A 15,954-nucleotide genomic window follows, 5' to 3' on the forward strand; every position below is an offset into this window, starting at 1 on the left:
ATACATTGCAAAAAACCTGATCTGCACATCCAAACATAGACACAGTGTGAACAGGTGCTGAACCCAGAGTCGCCAACTCGTATATATTTAAGTAAATAGGGCAGCACACTGCAGCGCCAAAACATGCAAACTTGAAAACACAAAATTTGAACTGCATTACTGCACTGAAAATATGAAAAATGAGAGCTTTTAGCGCATAAAAATGGCCAATTTTATGTGTACCTCGTAGCCACGATAAGGCATCTCTCTTATACGAGGCCCTACGCTTGACCTACCTCTCTGAGAATAAACGTCTCCATCTGAATGGGTACATGTGAAACCTCTCCTTGGACTCAAATTCTCTCTCACTGTGGAGGGGTATTGGACCTATTATAATTAAAACACCTGAAGCTAGGAGGCGGGGAGTGCACGATCAGAAGGCTAGAGAATACATTTCAAAAAACCTGATCTGCACATCCAAACATAGACACAGTGTGAACAGGTGCTGAACCCAGAGTCGCCAACTCGTATATATTTAAGTAAATAGGGCAGCACACTGCAGCGCCAAAACATGCAAACTTGAAAACACAAAATTTGAACTGCATTACTGCACTGAAAATATGAAAAATGAGAGCTTTTAGCGCATAAAAATGGCCAATTTTATGTGTACCTCGTAGCCACGATAAGGCATCTCTCTCGTGGCTACGAGGTACACATAAAATTGGCCATTTTTATGCGCTAAAAGCTCTCATTTTTCATATTTTCAGTGCAGTAATGCAGTTCAAATTTTGTGTTTTCAAGTTTGCATGTTTTGGCGCTGCAGTGTGCTGCCCTATTTACTTAAATATATACGAGTTGGCGACTCTGGGTTCAGCACCTGTTCACACTGTGTCTATGTTTGGATGTGCAGATCAGGTTTTTTGCAATGTAGTAGCTATCTCCTGGCATTTGCCAAGTCTATACTTGTTCTTCAGACAATAGAGCAGTGTGATTTGTCACTCAACAAAACAAGTTTCCTGCGTGCACATTTTTTTCATGTTAATGCAAGAGGAGGTTTGGAACTTTACATTTATTGAGTCAGCAGAATGTTGGCGACTTTTTGCACTGTGTGCCCCAGAATTCAGTGACTCCCTCTATAACTATGCTCTCTATATGCTTTTGTCACTGGGGTTAATTACTGTAATGCTTCCTGTTTTCAATAAGGGTATATTTCCACCATCCGGATTGGCAGCACTTTGGACACAACTCCGCCAAAAGAGCTGCCGGCATCTGTATGCGCGGTAATTCCACATGTGTTCGTTGAACCATGCAGAATCACCTCATCCTATACATAGGACGGTGATATTTATCTTGCAGAGACTGAGCGTCTCCTTAAGATAAACAAACATGCTGCAGTCTAGAAAGATGCACATCATGTCCGGTGACGCAGGGAAGCCGGAGGCATCCGTGCACGCATAGTGGAGATGGGATTTCATAAAATCTCCTCCACTATGCTGTAACATCTGGCCACTGTGGATTGGACGCTGTGGCTGTACGCAGCATCCAATCCGCAGCATTTACTGACCATGGAAACATACCTTAATACAACTCCCAGTTGATTGAGTAATATTTAGGAGGAAAAAAATTTACAAACTAACATGTAACCGCGGTAGCCCCTTATTACAGGACCTCACTGCAATTCAGTGACCACATCTTTAGAGCACCCCAATCTGACAAAAATGTTTGTAAAGGTACCGTAAATTGTATGACTTGAGGCATGATTTTATTCACCTATGGTAACTGGGTTAAATGTAAAAACAATATTTTGGTCTATAAGTTTATGTTAATAATATATGTACGTCACATTTTACGAAATGCATTTATCTTTAACTAATAAAGTTATGTTTGAAATGTGAACTGCTCTGTGATGACAAAAAGTGTTCTTGGTATATTGTATACTCAAATTGAATTTCTTCATTGAACATATTTTTAGGGGTAAATCACATTATACAAGATCATTTCATCCATCTGAATAGTAAGGTAATTTTATTAGTTTAACGCCTTCCCACTGAAGCCAGTTTTCATCTTCCTGACCAGGTCAAATTTTTCAAATCTGACATGAGTGACTTTATGTGCTAATAATGCTATAATGCCTCTACACTGTAACAAAGCTACTGGAAAAGCAGAGAGAGCGGTTGCCCCGAACTCACTGACAAGGTGGGGCCCACCCGGAGCAACCACCAGTCTTATTTGTATTGGCAAGCAAATAATGCCACTACAGTCAAAACCTGAGGAAAATCACTCTTCATTCTGTAGTCTGTAAGTCACTTTAGGCCTGCGGGCTAAAAAATGGCAGATGATCACACAGATGATTGTCAGAGTCCCGGGTCATTGGGTGCGATTACATCACTGCATTACTCTGCTGACACCTTAATGCTGACTGTAGATTTGGGGTTAGGTGAGGATATAGTATTGATTTTTTTAAGAGCTATTACCTGTAGAGGACAGTGGGACATCATACTGTGTGGGAGGCCGGTGGGAGCAAACATATATTTTGGGGCAGTGGTGACCAGCATACTGTGTGGGGGCATCAAACTGTGTGAGTGGCTGAGTGAACATCATACTGTGTGGGAGTGCTGTGAAGGCTATCATATAGTAGAGAGGCAATCGTGGCAATCATATAGGGTGGGTGGCTTTGCAGCTATCATACTGTGTGTGGATGGCCATGAGGACATTATACTCAGTGGTGGACTTTGGGGGCAATCATACAGTATGTGGGGGGCTATGGAGACAGTATATGTGAAGGGGCTGTGGAACCATCATATTTTATGGGGGTTATGGGGACCTTCATTCTATGTGTGGAATGGTTGAGGCCATTATGCTGTGAAATGGTGGATGTGTGGGGGCATATGGAAGCCACATATTGTGTGTGGTGGACTGTGGAGAACATCATACTATGTGAGGGGGCTGTTTAGGTCATATTGTATTTGGAGGACTGTGGGGCCAACATACTGTGTTGAAGGCTGTTAAAACATCATAGTCTGTGGGGGGTTGTGGGGCTATCATACTGTCTGCGGGGGCATCATACTGTCTGTGGGTGCTGGCGGAGGCCATCATACTGTGTGTGGTGGGCTGTGGAAGCCATCATACTCTGTGGGGGGGAACTATAACACTGTCTGTGGGTGGCTGTGGATGCATCACACTGTGAGGGGGGCTGTGAGGCCATCATATTGTGTGGGGGCTGTGTAGGCCATAATACTGTCTGTCGATAACCATGAGAAATGTTATGCTGTGTGGGTGTGGCTTTGAGAACTTAATATTATGTGTGGGGTGGTGTTGCGATCATCATGCTATGTGTGGGCAGCTGTGGAGGTAATAACACTATGTGAGAAGATGTCGGCCATCGTAATATATGGGGGACACTGGAGATATACTCTGTTGGTGATTGTGGGGACATCATACTGGGCATAAATTAATGATTACTGTATGTGGGGAACTCAGTACACATTATTACTGCATGAAAGGAACTTTTGGATCAGTATTACTGAATTTGGGGAAATCCAAGGGATGTTAAAATCATATATGCAAGAACCTGAGACGTTATTACAGTATGTAGGGTGGTAAATGGGACGCTATTACTTTTGTTGACGTACTCGGGGCATTATAAATTGCTTAGAGGACACTCGGTAGACATTTTTTTTTAGAGGCACTCAAGGAACAATTTAAATACTAATTGGGCACTTGAGAGGCATTATAGCATTATAAGGGACCTCAGTGTACTGTAATTGTCAAAGGGGCATCATTACTTTTTTGGTAGAAGGGCAAAATGTGATCACTATTATTTTTGGGGCATTCACAATAAAGCATTAAAAAATTTTAGGGAGCAATTTTACCATATAGATAGCATATTTTACTATTTAAGGGACACAGTGATGAGTATTATGTCAGGAAGTTAGAGAATTACAGTTACAAAGTCAAATAGCAGGTACCTTAGAAGGAACAAATACAGCAGCACACTCAGAAATGTATTAGCCGGGTGGAATTTTGTGCAGGATGGTAATCAATGGGGATGGTGCTGGAAATGTGTGAAATAAAAAGTGTCTTTATTGTAAACTTTGCAGAGTCGTGGCTGGAAGAAGTGATGTCTGTCTGAGACAGATGGAAAAGATGAGAAAAGTGAATGACCTCATCAGAAAGAACGTTAGCTGTACATCACTATAAGGTTGGGGTCACACTTGCGAGTGCAATGCGAGAAACTCGTGCCTCAATACCCGGCACTGCCGCCAGCACTCGGGAGTGTGCGGCTGCATGTATTTCTATGCAGCTGAACGCTCCGGTCCCGACAGTGTCGGGTATTGAGGCGAGAGACTCACGCGAGTTTCTCGCATTGCACTCGCAAGCGTGACCCCGGCCTAACTGTATTGTAATCTCTTAATATGTGTTTCAGAGCTGGCATCTACCATTACATGGTCACCTTAGGGACATATTATCCTTACCTACTGTATCCTCACCCATCCCTTGTAGATTGTGAGCCCTCGCGGGCAGGGTCCTCTCTCCTCCTGTACCAGTTGTGACTTGTATTGTTCAAGATTATTGTACTTGTTTTTATTATGTATACCCCTCCTCACATGTAAAGTGCCATGGAATAAATGGCGCTATAATAATAAATAATAATAATATTATCTGTCTTAGTTTTTTGCATAGTGATTTAATTTCAGTAACAGCATGGTGATCTGCTGAGGTTCCCCTTTACCTACTATGATTAGGGTGTTCCACCATAGTTGTAAATGTGTTTTTCTACATTGAGGGCCCACTCAGATGTGTTTTGCTCCCTATATGCTGGCCCTCAAGCTGCAGTATTCCATGTAATAATTCTATGATTCTGAGACTGTTTTTTCATGACACATTGTACTTCATCTTACTGGTAAATTTAGATCAATGAGAATCACATTTTTTTATCCAAATATCTAACAAAAATCTAGAAAACACAACTTTTAATAGTCATGTTACACAAGACAGTTAATAAAAGACATTTACATTACGTTTACTTTAAGTCAGCATTATTTTTGAAACTTTAGAAGGCTTAAAAGTTTAGTAACATTTTTTATTTTTACACAATCTGTTTTTTTAAGAGGCAATCAGAATGTTTGTTAACCTTCCAAATGCTTGACAGGAATTAATGATTGGAAAGAAAAAAAATTATTACAGGTACTTTTTTTTTTACAATAATGTTGTTTTAGCCCAATTACTCTTTTTCACAGAAGTAACAGGAGTAAATAAACCAAGCAAATTTCTTGTCCAATTTCTCCTGAGTATGCCAATACTAGAAAAAATGTTTGGATTCCACTGTTTGGGCACACAGCAGGGCTTGGAAGGGAAAGAGTGCTTTCTGATTTTAGGAATGAAAATTTGGCTGAAAAAGATTGGGATTACCATGTCGCATTTGACAAGCCTCTGAGATAACAAATTAGCAGAAACCTCTCACAAGTAACCCAATTTTTGAAACTACACCACTCAAAAATGTCATGTAGGGTTCTGGTAAGCATCTTAAACCCTCCGGTACTCCACAAAATTTTATACCATTGGTTATGAAAATGAAATATCATAATTTTTTACATGGAAATGTGGTTTAGTCCAAAATTTTCACAATGATGACAGGAGAAAATAGAAACCGCAATTTGTTGTACCATTTCTTCTGATTAGGCCAATAGCCCACATTTGTGCAGAAACTACTGTTTGGAGCATGACAGGGCTCTGAAGAGAATGAGCACTATTAGACTCCTAGAGCACAATTTTAACTTTAATAGATTGTGGACGCAATGTCACATTTTCAGAGTCCCTGAAGTGCCAAAACAGCAGAAATCCCCACAAGTTACCCCATTTTGCAAACTACATCGACACGACTTGCGCTTATTGGTGAAAAAAATCTGAAATTTGGCAACTTTTTTGCAATTTTCAAACTTTTAATTTTTATACCCCTAAATCAGAGAGTTATATCATAGAAAATAGTTAATAAATAACATTTCCCACATGTCTACTTTACATCAGCACAATTTCTGAAACATAATTTTTTTTTTGTTAGGAAGTTAGAAGGATTAAAAGTTGACCAACGATTTCTCGTTTTTCCAACAAAATTTACAAAACCATTTTTTAGGGACCATATAATATTTGTATATATTCTTTATTTTGAAAACTGTGTTTGCCTTTTTTGCTGCCGCATCACGCTGTTGACTCATGTGCAATCTGTGATCTGTTAGTATATCCAAGTCTTTTTCACACATGCTGTTTAGTTCTATTCCTCCAATTCTGTAAATGTAATTTTCGTTTTTCTTGCTCAGATGTAGAATTTTGCATTTTTCCCTGTTAAATACCATTCTATTAGCTGCTTCCCATTGTTCAAGCTTATCTAGATTCTTATGAATCCTTTTTCTGTCTTCTCTAGTGTTAGCTATCCCACCTAGCTTTGCATCGTCTGCAAACTTGATTACTTTACCTTCAGTTCCCTTATCTAGATCATTTATTAAGATGTTGAACAACACTGGGGCCAGTACAGAGCCTGGTGGTACTCCACTTGAAACGCTCTTCAAATTGGATATGCAATCATTTATTACCACTTTTTCAGTACGATCACTGAGGCAGTTATGAATCCACGTAAGTGTAGCCTTGCCAATCCCATACTTGATCATTTTTTCAATAAGGATAGTATGAGATACTTTACCAAATGTATTGCTGAAGTTGAGATATACTATATCTACTGCATTTCCCTGATCCACCCAGTCAGTGATTCCATCATAGAAGGAAATTAGATTAGTGTGGCATGAATTGTTTGCTACAAACCCTGCTGGCTGATTAATTACTGTATTCTTATCCAAGTACTTACATACATGTTGTTTAATAATTTGTTCAAAGATCTTTCCTGATAGAGAAGTAAAGCTCCCTGGTCTGTAATTTCCTGGCTCCATCATCTTTCCTTTTTGAAGATACGGACATTTGCCCTTCTGCAATCTTCTGGGACTTATCCTGCTCTCAAGGATTTTCAAAGATTCTGGCTAGTAGTTCTGCAATTTCCTCTACTAACTCTTACAGTGCCATAGGATGTAATTCATCTGAAACAAGAGATTTAAATTCAATTCAATTAGCTAAATGTTCCCTCACTATCTCTCTGTTTATAGATAGTGTGAATTCTTTAATTCCTTCGATGTCACATTGAGGATCAGTTGATGTTACATTTGCTTTCTTAGAGAACACAGATGCAAAATAGGAATTTAAAAGTTTCCTTCTCAACATCATTTCTGACCACTTCCCCTTTTCATCCTGTAAAAATCCTATGGCATCTTTAACTTTTCTTTTGCCTTTGACATACCTCCAAAATCCTGTTTTACTGTTTTTGGTCTCCCTTGCAAGCCTCACTTAATTACTGTCTTTAGCTCTTCTAACGCTTGCCCTGCATTCCCTGAAAACAGCATTATATTCAACTTTAGATATGCCTCACCTCTTTCCATTTGATATACATTTATTTTTTTCTTTTATAACAATTGCTTACATTTTTTGTTCATCCATCATGGTCTCTTTAAATGCTTCTAATTTTTCTTTTAGGGATTGTTACTGATTATCCAGTGAGGATTTTATTTAGCCATTCTGCGTGTTGTAAAATTGATATGGTAGCTTTATTCTTTGGGTAAGATTTATGTTTTGCCGCTTTTACACAATAAAAACTATTTTATAGAAAAAAATATATTTTTGCATCGTTTTATACTAGCTATAAACTTTTTTTATTTTTCCACTAATTTTTTTTTACATTTTTTCAGTTCTTTGTCCCACTATGGGACTTTGACTTTAAAGGGAACCTGTCAGCAGCATTGAGCACAGTAACTTACAGTGTCAAGCCCACACTGTTATGCTGATCAAAATGATACCTTTGTTGCTGAAATCCATCTTGTAGATATTCTTTAATCTTTATTTTCAGTTTTGTGTTAATGATATGTTTGTCCTCTGGAGTGGGCCTGGAGGGGGTCTTTATGTGGTGCTCTACTTAGCTATTGATAATGCAGACTGACAGGTCACTGATCCTTCACTGACCAGCCCCTTAGTTTGCATAATGAATACCTGTACATAGTGAAGAAAAAAATAAAAACCACTTCTACAGGCAGGTGCCAGCTATGGCACCTGCACTGCAGCATAATCACATGTTTAGTGTCCAATTAATAAGTACTCTTAATGTTATTGAGCAAGTTTAAAATAAAAAAGAATACAAAAATAGGAGATCGCCGAGAGCTGCTACTGTCCAGGTGCGGGCGGTGCTATCTTGGAGGAGGAAATGTTTTTTTCCTTCTCCAGCCAGATGGTGCCGCCAGCGCCTGCGCAATAGTAGCTATCAGATCTCTATATATACCAATAGCTGTTACTGCGCAGGTGCGGAGGCCGCCATTTTCAAATTTTTTTTACACGTGGCAATAAAACTTTATGCCTACAGTGAAGCATAGTGAGGTCAGTGTCCTTATGTGGAGCTGCATTTCAGCTGCTTTCAGGGAGCTACAGTTCATTGATGGTATTATGAATTCACAGATGTGCTGCTCCGTATTGAAAGAGAAGATACTACCATCACTCCATGTCCATGGAAGACGTGCACTTTTCCATCATGACAATGATTCAAAACACACATCTGTTGCACGTCTGAAGAATAACAGTGTGCAAGTGATTCAGTGGCCAAGTATCTCTCCTGATCTTAACACAATTGAACAAGTATGGGAAATTCTGAAAAGACAAGTTGAGCATCACTCTCAATTGAGCATCCAGGTACTAATGTGTAGTGCATTAACTAATTTGAGCAAAATGTAAGATTTTGTAATGAAAGTTATATAATTAACCTAACTTTAATGTTATGGTTTAAAAAAAATATTCTATGAAACTCAGTCTTGAGATATTCATTAAAAGTTACTTATCAAAGGGAGTATACTCCATTGTCATTTATGTTGAGCACTATATATATATATATATATACATCTACTATATAATTGTCTAAGGATCACTTCCATCTGTTTGTCTGTCTGTCACGGAAATCCCGCGTCGCTGATTGGTCGCGGCCCGAGGCCGCGACCAATCAGCGACGGGCACTGTCCAGCCGTGAATTGGCCCCTCCCTCCTCCCTTGCAGTCAGTGCCCCCTCCCTACACCCCCCAGTCAGTGCCCATATAGAATTAACCGGACTGCCTTACACCGCGGCATAAAGCGGTGTAAGGCAGTCCGTTAACGCTGCCATTAACCCTCTGTGTGACCAACTTTTTACTATTGATGCTGCCTTTGCAGCATCAATAGTAAAAACATATTATGTTAAAAATAAAAAAATAAAAAAAACATTATATACTCACCCTCCGACAGCCCCCAGACGGCCCCCAGCCCAGGCCTTTCCCGCTCCTCACGCACCACTCCGGTCCCCAGAATGCATTGCGGCAATGACCGGAGATGACATAGCGGTCTCGCGAGACCGCTACATCATCACGTGTTATTGCTGCTTGGGACCGGAGTGGCGCGCAAGGAGCGGGAAAGGCCTGGGATAGATCAGGGGCCGTCGGAGGGTGGGTATATAACTATTTTTATTTTAATTCTTTTTTTAACAGGGATATGGTGCCCACATTGCTATATACTGCGTGGGCTGTGTTATATACTACGTGGGCTGTGTTATATACTATGTCAGCTGTGCAATATAATACGTGGCTGTGCTATATACTATGTGGGCTGTGTAATATACTACGTGGCTGTGTAATATACTGCGTGGCTGTGCAATATACTATGTGGTTATGTGGCTATGCAATATACTACGTGGCTGTGCAATATATTACATGGCTGTGCAATATACTACTTGGCTTTGCCATATACTACGTGGGCTGTGCTATATACTACGTCGGCTGTGCAATATACTATGTGGGCTGTGTACTATATTACGTGGCTGTAATATACTTCGTGGGTTGTGCTATATTCTGTGTGGGCTGGGTTATATACTGCGTCGGCTGTGCAATATACTACGTGGCTTTGCTTTATACTACATGGGCTGTATAATATACTACGTGGCTGTTATATACTACGTGGGCTGTGCTATATACTACGTGGACTCAGCAATATACTACGTGGCTGTGCAATATACTACGTGGCTGTGCAATATACTCCGTGGCTGTGCTATATACTACTTGGCTGTGCTATATACTATGTAGGTCTACGTGGCTGTGTTATGAACTGCATGGGCTGTGTTATATACTACGTCGCTGTGCTATATACTATGTGGGCTGTGTAATATACTACATGGCTGTGTAATATACTGCGTGGGCTGTGCAATATACTACGTGGCTGTGCTATATACTATGTGGGCTGTGCAATATACTATGTGGGCTGTTCAATATACTACATGGGCTGTGTAATATACTACGTGGCTGTGCAATATATTATGTGACTGTGCAATATTGTCAGTATTCCGGGTTTTCCAAGTCACCTTGTGAATAATTTTGCCCTTTGTTAAGATGGAGTTTGCTGTTTTTGTCTGTCCTACTTCCTGTTTATTTGTTTGTTTAAAACTCGGGTCAGGTGTCAGCCTCTTTGCTGGAGTATTCTGCTTCCGTTTCCCCTTCAGCTCAGCTGCTTGTTCTACTGTGCTTCTACCCATGGCTCTGGACATTCTCTGCCTATGTAAGCTACACTCTCAGTCCGTTGGCTTTGGAACTTAACCATTGGTTCACTCCTCCTGGTAAGAACTCTGTTTTGTAACTGTGTTTTGTAACTATGTTGCTGGACTGTGTTTTTGCTACTTAATCCTTCATTTACTCCCCCCGGTGGGAGCTACTGGAATTTGCACCAGTATAATACTTTAATGTGAACTTGATCAACTTGATAACTTGTTTCTGGACTTACCCGTGTTTATGCCACACCTGGGATTAACCTGAGGACTTGTTCTGGACTTCCCTGTGTTTACTACATACCTGGATTTGACTCTTTCTGCACCAACAGTGTTTTGGATCTGCACCACGTCACCTGTCACACTCACCTTGCCGTGGACTCTGCCCTAAGAACTCTTCCGATTTGCTGTATATGGTTAAGGGAATTGTTTTATTGTGGGTTATCAGTATATTGTTTTGGGTGTTATTGCTGTGGTACAAATACACTATTTTCACTAAAAAAACTTGTCTTTGTCTGTACAATATACTACGTGGCTGTGCAAAATACTACGTGGGCTGTGCAATATACTATGTGGGCTGTGCTACATACTACGTGGCTGTGCAATATACTACATGGGCTGTGTTATATACTGCGTGGGCTGTTATATACTACGTCGCTGTGTAATATACTATGTGGCTGTGCAATATACTACGTGGGCTGTACAATATGCTGCGTGTGCTGTGCAATATACTACATGGGCTGTGCTATATACTACGTGGCTGTGCAATATACTACGTGGGCTGTGATATATACTACGTGGCTGTGTTATACACTACGTGGGCTGTTATATAGTGCGTGGGCTGTTATATACTATGTGAGCTGTGTTATATATTACGTGGCTGTGTTATATGCTATGTGGGCTGCTATATACTACGTAGCTGTGCTATATACTACGTGGCCGGCCGCGAACAATCAGAGACAGGTGCACTTCGGCTGCGAATTGGCGCGTTATTTGAACCACGCTTCGCTAATTGGTCACGCCCGGCCAGCCGAATTCTGTGTATTCATTGTATTATTCTAAAATCTTCATAAATAAACTACATACATATTCTACAATACCCGATGCGTTAGAATTGGGCCACCATCTAGTATATATATAGAGCTGTGAAAAAAATGTAGTCAGATGTGGGGAAAAATGAGAGTGCTGATAGCTTATTTTTTATCAATTAACCAAGTGCAAAGTGAATGACCAAGTGAATGACCAAATGAGAAATCTAAATCAAATAATCAATATTTGACTTAAAAACAACATTAATTCTTCTAGGTTCAGTTTCACAAAGTCATGAATTTTGTAGAATTATAGTGTGATGCAGAAGTAACCAATTATACCAAGCAAATGATAATGATTATTATCTTCATATGTTGGCTGAAACACAATCATTAAAGGGAACCTGTCACCCCGAAAATCGCGGGTGAGGTAAGCCCATCGGCATCAGGGGCTTAGCTGCAGCATTCTGTAATGCTGTAGATAAGCCCCCGATGTTACCTGAAAGAGGAGAAAAAGACGTTATATTATACTCACCCAGGGGCGGTCCCGCTGCTGGTCAGGTCAGATGGGCGTCTCTGGTCCGCTGCGGCGCCTCCCATCTTCATTCCATGACGTCCTCTTCTGATCTTCAGCCAGGGCTCCGGCGCAGGCGTACTTTGCTCTGCCCTGTTGAGGGCAGACAAAGTACTGCAGTGCGCAGGCGCCGGGCCTCTGACCTTTCCGGCGCCTGCGCACTGCAGTACTATCCTCTGCCCTCAAGAGGGCAAAGCAAAGTACGCCTGCGCCGGAGCCATGGCTGATGATCAGAAGAGGACGTCTTGTAATGAAGATAGGAGGCGCCAGAGCGGACCAGAGACGCCCATCCGACCTGACCAGCAGCGGGACTGCCCCTGGGTGAGTATAATATAACGTCTTTTTCTCCTTTTTCAGGTAACATCGGGGGCTTATCTACAGCATTACAGAATGCTGCAGAAAAGCCCCTGATGCCGGTGGGCTTACCTCACCCGCGATTTTCGGGGTGACACGTTCCCTTTAACTGTAAAATAAATAGCTGTGTTTGAAGCTCAAGCATGTAAAGAAGAACAATCAAACTGTGCTATAAAGTTCAGATTGTGGAAGACAGTTTCATGTCACAGGTCATACACAATGTCTAGGCTAAGCACAGCACAAGATACAAGGTAATTATACTGCATCAGCAACATCTCTCCCAGGCAAACATTTCACACGAGATTGGGGTTTCCAGTGTGCTGTTCAAACTGTTTTACAGAAGCTCCAAGAAATAGGACCATAGACGCAGTCATCATGTTTACTTCCCCTCAAAATTAGGAGTCCAGCAGCGTTATTAGCTCAGACCTTGCAGCAACTAGTCAGACCCAGCTACACTCATCTACTGTTTAGGAGAGTATGGCCAGAAGATGTCTTCATGGAAAAATTGCAGCCAAAAAGTCATACATTCAGCATTGACTGAAACAAGGCCAAGTGACTCAAGTATGCTCAAAACTATAAGGGAAAAATTCCAGCAAGTTATTTGAAAGGATGAGATCAAAATGTGTTATATTTGGCTGTAATAGAAGATCATTTGTTTACTGAAGTGCTGGCTGAAAAGCTGTATGATAATTAGAGTCTGCAGATAACAGTGAAGCATGGTGGAGGTTTCTTGAATAGCTTGGGGCTATATTTCAGCAAATAGATTTGGGTTTTGGTCCATTTAAGATACTTATCCAATCAAGCAGTTCCATGTGGGAGGCATCTGATTGGCTCCAAATGTATTCTGCAGCAGGACAATGACTCCAAACATACAGCCAATGTCATAAATATCTATCTTTAGTGTAAAGAACAAGGAGTACTGGAAGTGATATGACCTCACAGAGCCAACATCATCAAGTCTGTCTAGGATTACATGAAGATAGAGACAAATTGGCAGAAGCCTACATTCATGGATCTGTGGTTACTTCTCTAAGATGTTTGCAACAACATCCACGCCAAGTTCCATCAAGGACCATGTGCAAATGTAGCAAGAAAAATTTATGACGGTCGCACGAAATATTAATTTGATTAAAATTTCTCTTTTGTTCATTCACTTTATATTTTGGTAAGTGATCAAAATGAACTATTAACCCTTTTGAAAGCATTCAAACTTCACAGCATTTGTGTCACACCTGGCTAAAAGTCCCATAAATTATCTTGAAATGGAAAGAACATACACTCCTTTAGTAGTTTCATCCATATAAAAAGGAAGAAAAGGGGTTCGATAATGTTAATTGTAACCCGCAGTATCTCTCAATACTACTTATTTTTAGATATTTGCACAAAACAAGGCTCTGCAGATTTCTTCTTCATGCTTTATAAATTAGCATGATAATACCAAAGAAAATCCAGGGTGTTAAATACAGTACCATCTGACATAATAAATACAATGTTAACCTGAATAAGTTCATAGGAAGACAGGTTAATGGGGGATTTTGTGCAAGTTGCGGGGGTTGACTACAAAAACATGAGATGATGACACAAATTCACTATGTCACACTTTTTTTTCTTCAAGGGCTAATAAAATATATAAGGGTGTGCTAAATCCAGTATCATTACTTTTATATTACATTGTATGCCAAAACTGTTTAATAAACATGATATTATATCCTAGAGGTCATCAGACGCATTCTTTTATACTGCATGATACATATACCTACTGTATATGCTATGTATAAGGCAAAGGCATAGTAATTTGGTGGGATTTTTGGGACACCTGCGCTATACCCCCTGATATATTGGGCACTGCGGACAGAAAGCAACCTGACTTCACCTTGCTGAGTGGAAAAGTGTTCTTACACATTACCCAGTCACTATTATTTAGTGTTTATTATTAATTGATGAATAAATTAGATTTATTTAATTTTGCCAATGTGATTACTTGGGGTACCTGAAGGTTTAATGTTGCCCACAGTGTGTTAGATAGGCCAACCTGAGCTGAAAGTCTACTTTATACAGGTTTTTGGGGTTTTTTTTGAAAAATCCAACCATTTATAAGATACAGTACGCAAGTAAGACAAGTGCTGAAAAACTAGAGAACAAGGAAGGAAAAGAGACATAAAGCTCAGAGGTGACAATGAAAACAACCGCTAATCTGACAGTCACAGGTCCTAGGAGATGAGGGTCAGGAGGAAAGTCATTAGAACACTACAGTTACCCTTCCAGGAGCCTGAAAGGGGCAAATAATGACAGGAGGCTTTAGATGTAAGTGAATGGGTGTGAAGGCACTTACCTGCCAGGGCAGCCCCACAGGTGGTGATGAAGACTGCAATGAGCACCCCTACAGAGGGCAGCCCGTTCCTGAGCACCAGGACTCCAATGAGGAGAGTCACCAGGGGCAGACATCGCTTGAATACCACGTACATGGGCAGACTGAGCCCCCGCAGGGACCACAGTGTCAGGCTGGACTGCAGGGTGGAGAGGACGGTCACCCCTGCAAACATCCGTGCCAGCTGGAGCCCATAGGGAGGCACGGAGATCTTCCCACAGCGCCGGAGCACCTCCAGGGTGAGCGCTGCAGTGGAGCTGGTCATGCACTGCACTAGGGTCAGGAAGGAGAAGTGGTACTTGCTGATCAGGAACTTGAGCAGGATGTTCAGGGAGCCGGAGAACACCCCATGTGCCACAGCCACGGAGATCCCCAGCAGGCGCCCCTTGCACAGCTGCATCCTGAGCACCGGGCAGACCCTCAGCACCGAGCACACTCTCCACACCGAGGGGATCCCCTGCTGCCTCAGCGCCTGCCCGACACTGTGCCCTGACCGTACCCAGTGATGCTCAGCCTATGGAGCAGCACCGGAGAAGAAGAGGAGGAAAAAGTAACAACGATCAACAAGGGGACACAAACTGCACTCTGGATGGGAGATGTGTCTGGAATGCCTCCCCTCCCCCACACAGGGACCCGGCTCTGACGCATTTGGACAAGGGTGCCTATGCAGATTCCACTTAGGTAATTCATTGGGAGTAGTCTGATTGCTCTCCTCATGGCTCATTTATGGGCAGATTCAATGAAAAGAATAGGAAACAAATAGTACCATATGTTTCTGTATGTATATACATATATATATATATATATATATATATACACACACACACACATTATGTTATTTATGTATGCCATTTATATATGACATGACATACTCATATATATATATATAGTATATTTTTATGTATATATACGTGGTATATATATGCTATTTATATATATTTGTACATTTGTACATGTCTTGTATTTATATACATATAGTGTATGTATATATACTTGGTGTATATGTTTA

At 41.0% G+C, this 15,954-nt stretch overlaps 1 protein-coding gene across 1 annotated transcript in view; it reads right to left on the minus strand.

Annotated features, from left to right (window-relative positions):
- SLC35D3 (solute carrier family 35 member D3) overlaps positions 1-15,471 on the minus strand; it is a 33,535-nt gene extending 18,064 nt beyond the window's left edge. The window contains exon 1 of the mRNA XM_069767958.1: positions 14,910-15,471. Within this exon, the coding sequence (XP_069624059.1) occupies positions 14,910-15,345 (436 nt within the window). The 5' untranslated portion in view covers positions 15,346-15,471. The remainder of the gene's footprint in view (positions 1-14,909) is intronic.
- Positions 15,472-15,954: the final 483 nt, after the last annotated feature.

This window comes from Ranitomeya imitator, chromosome 5 (assembly GCF_032444005.1).
Source record: "Ranitomeya imitator isolate aRanImi1 chromosome 5, aRanImi1.pri, whole genome shotgun sequence".
NCBI lineage: Eukaryota > Metazoa > Chordata > Amphibia > Anura > Dendrobatidae > Ranitomeya > Ranitomeya imitator.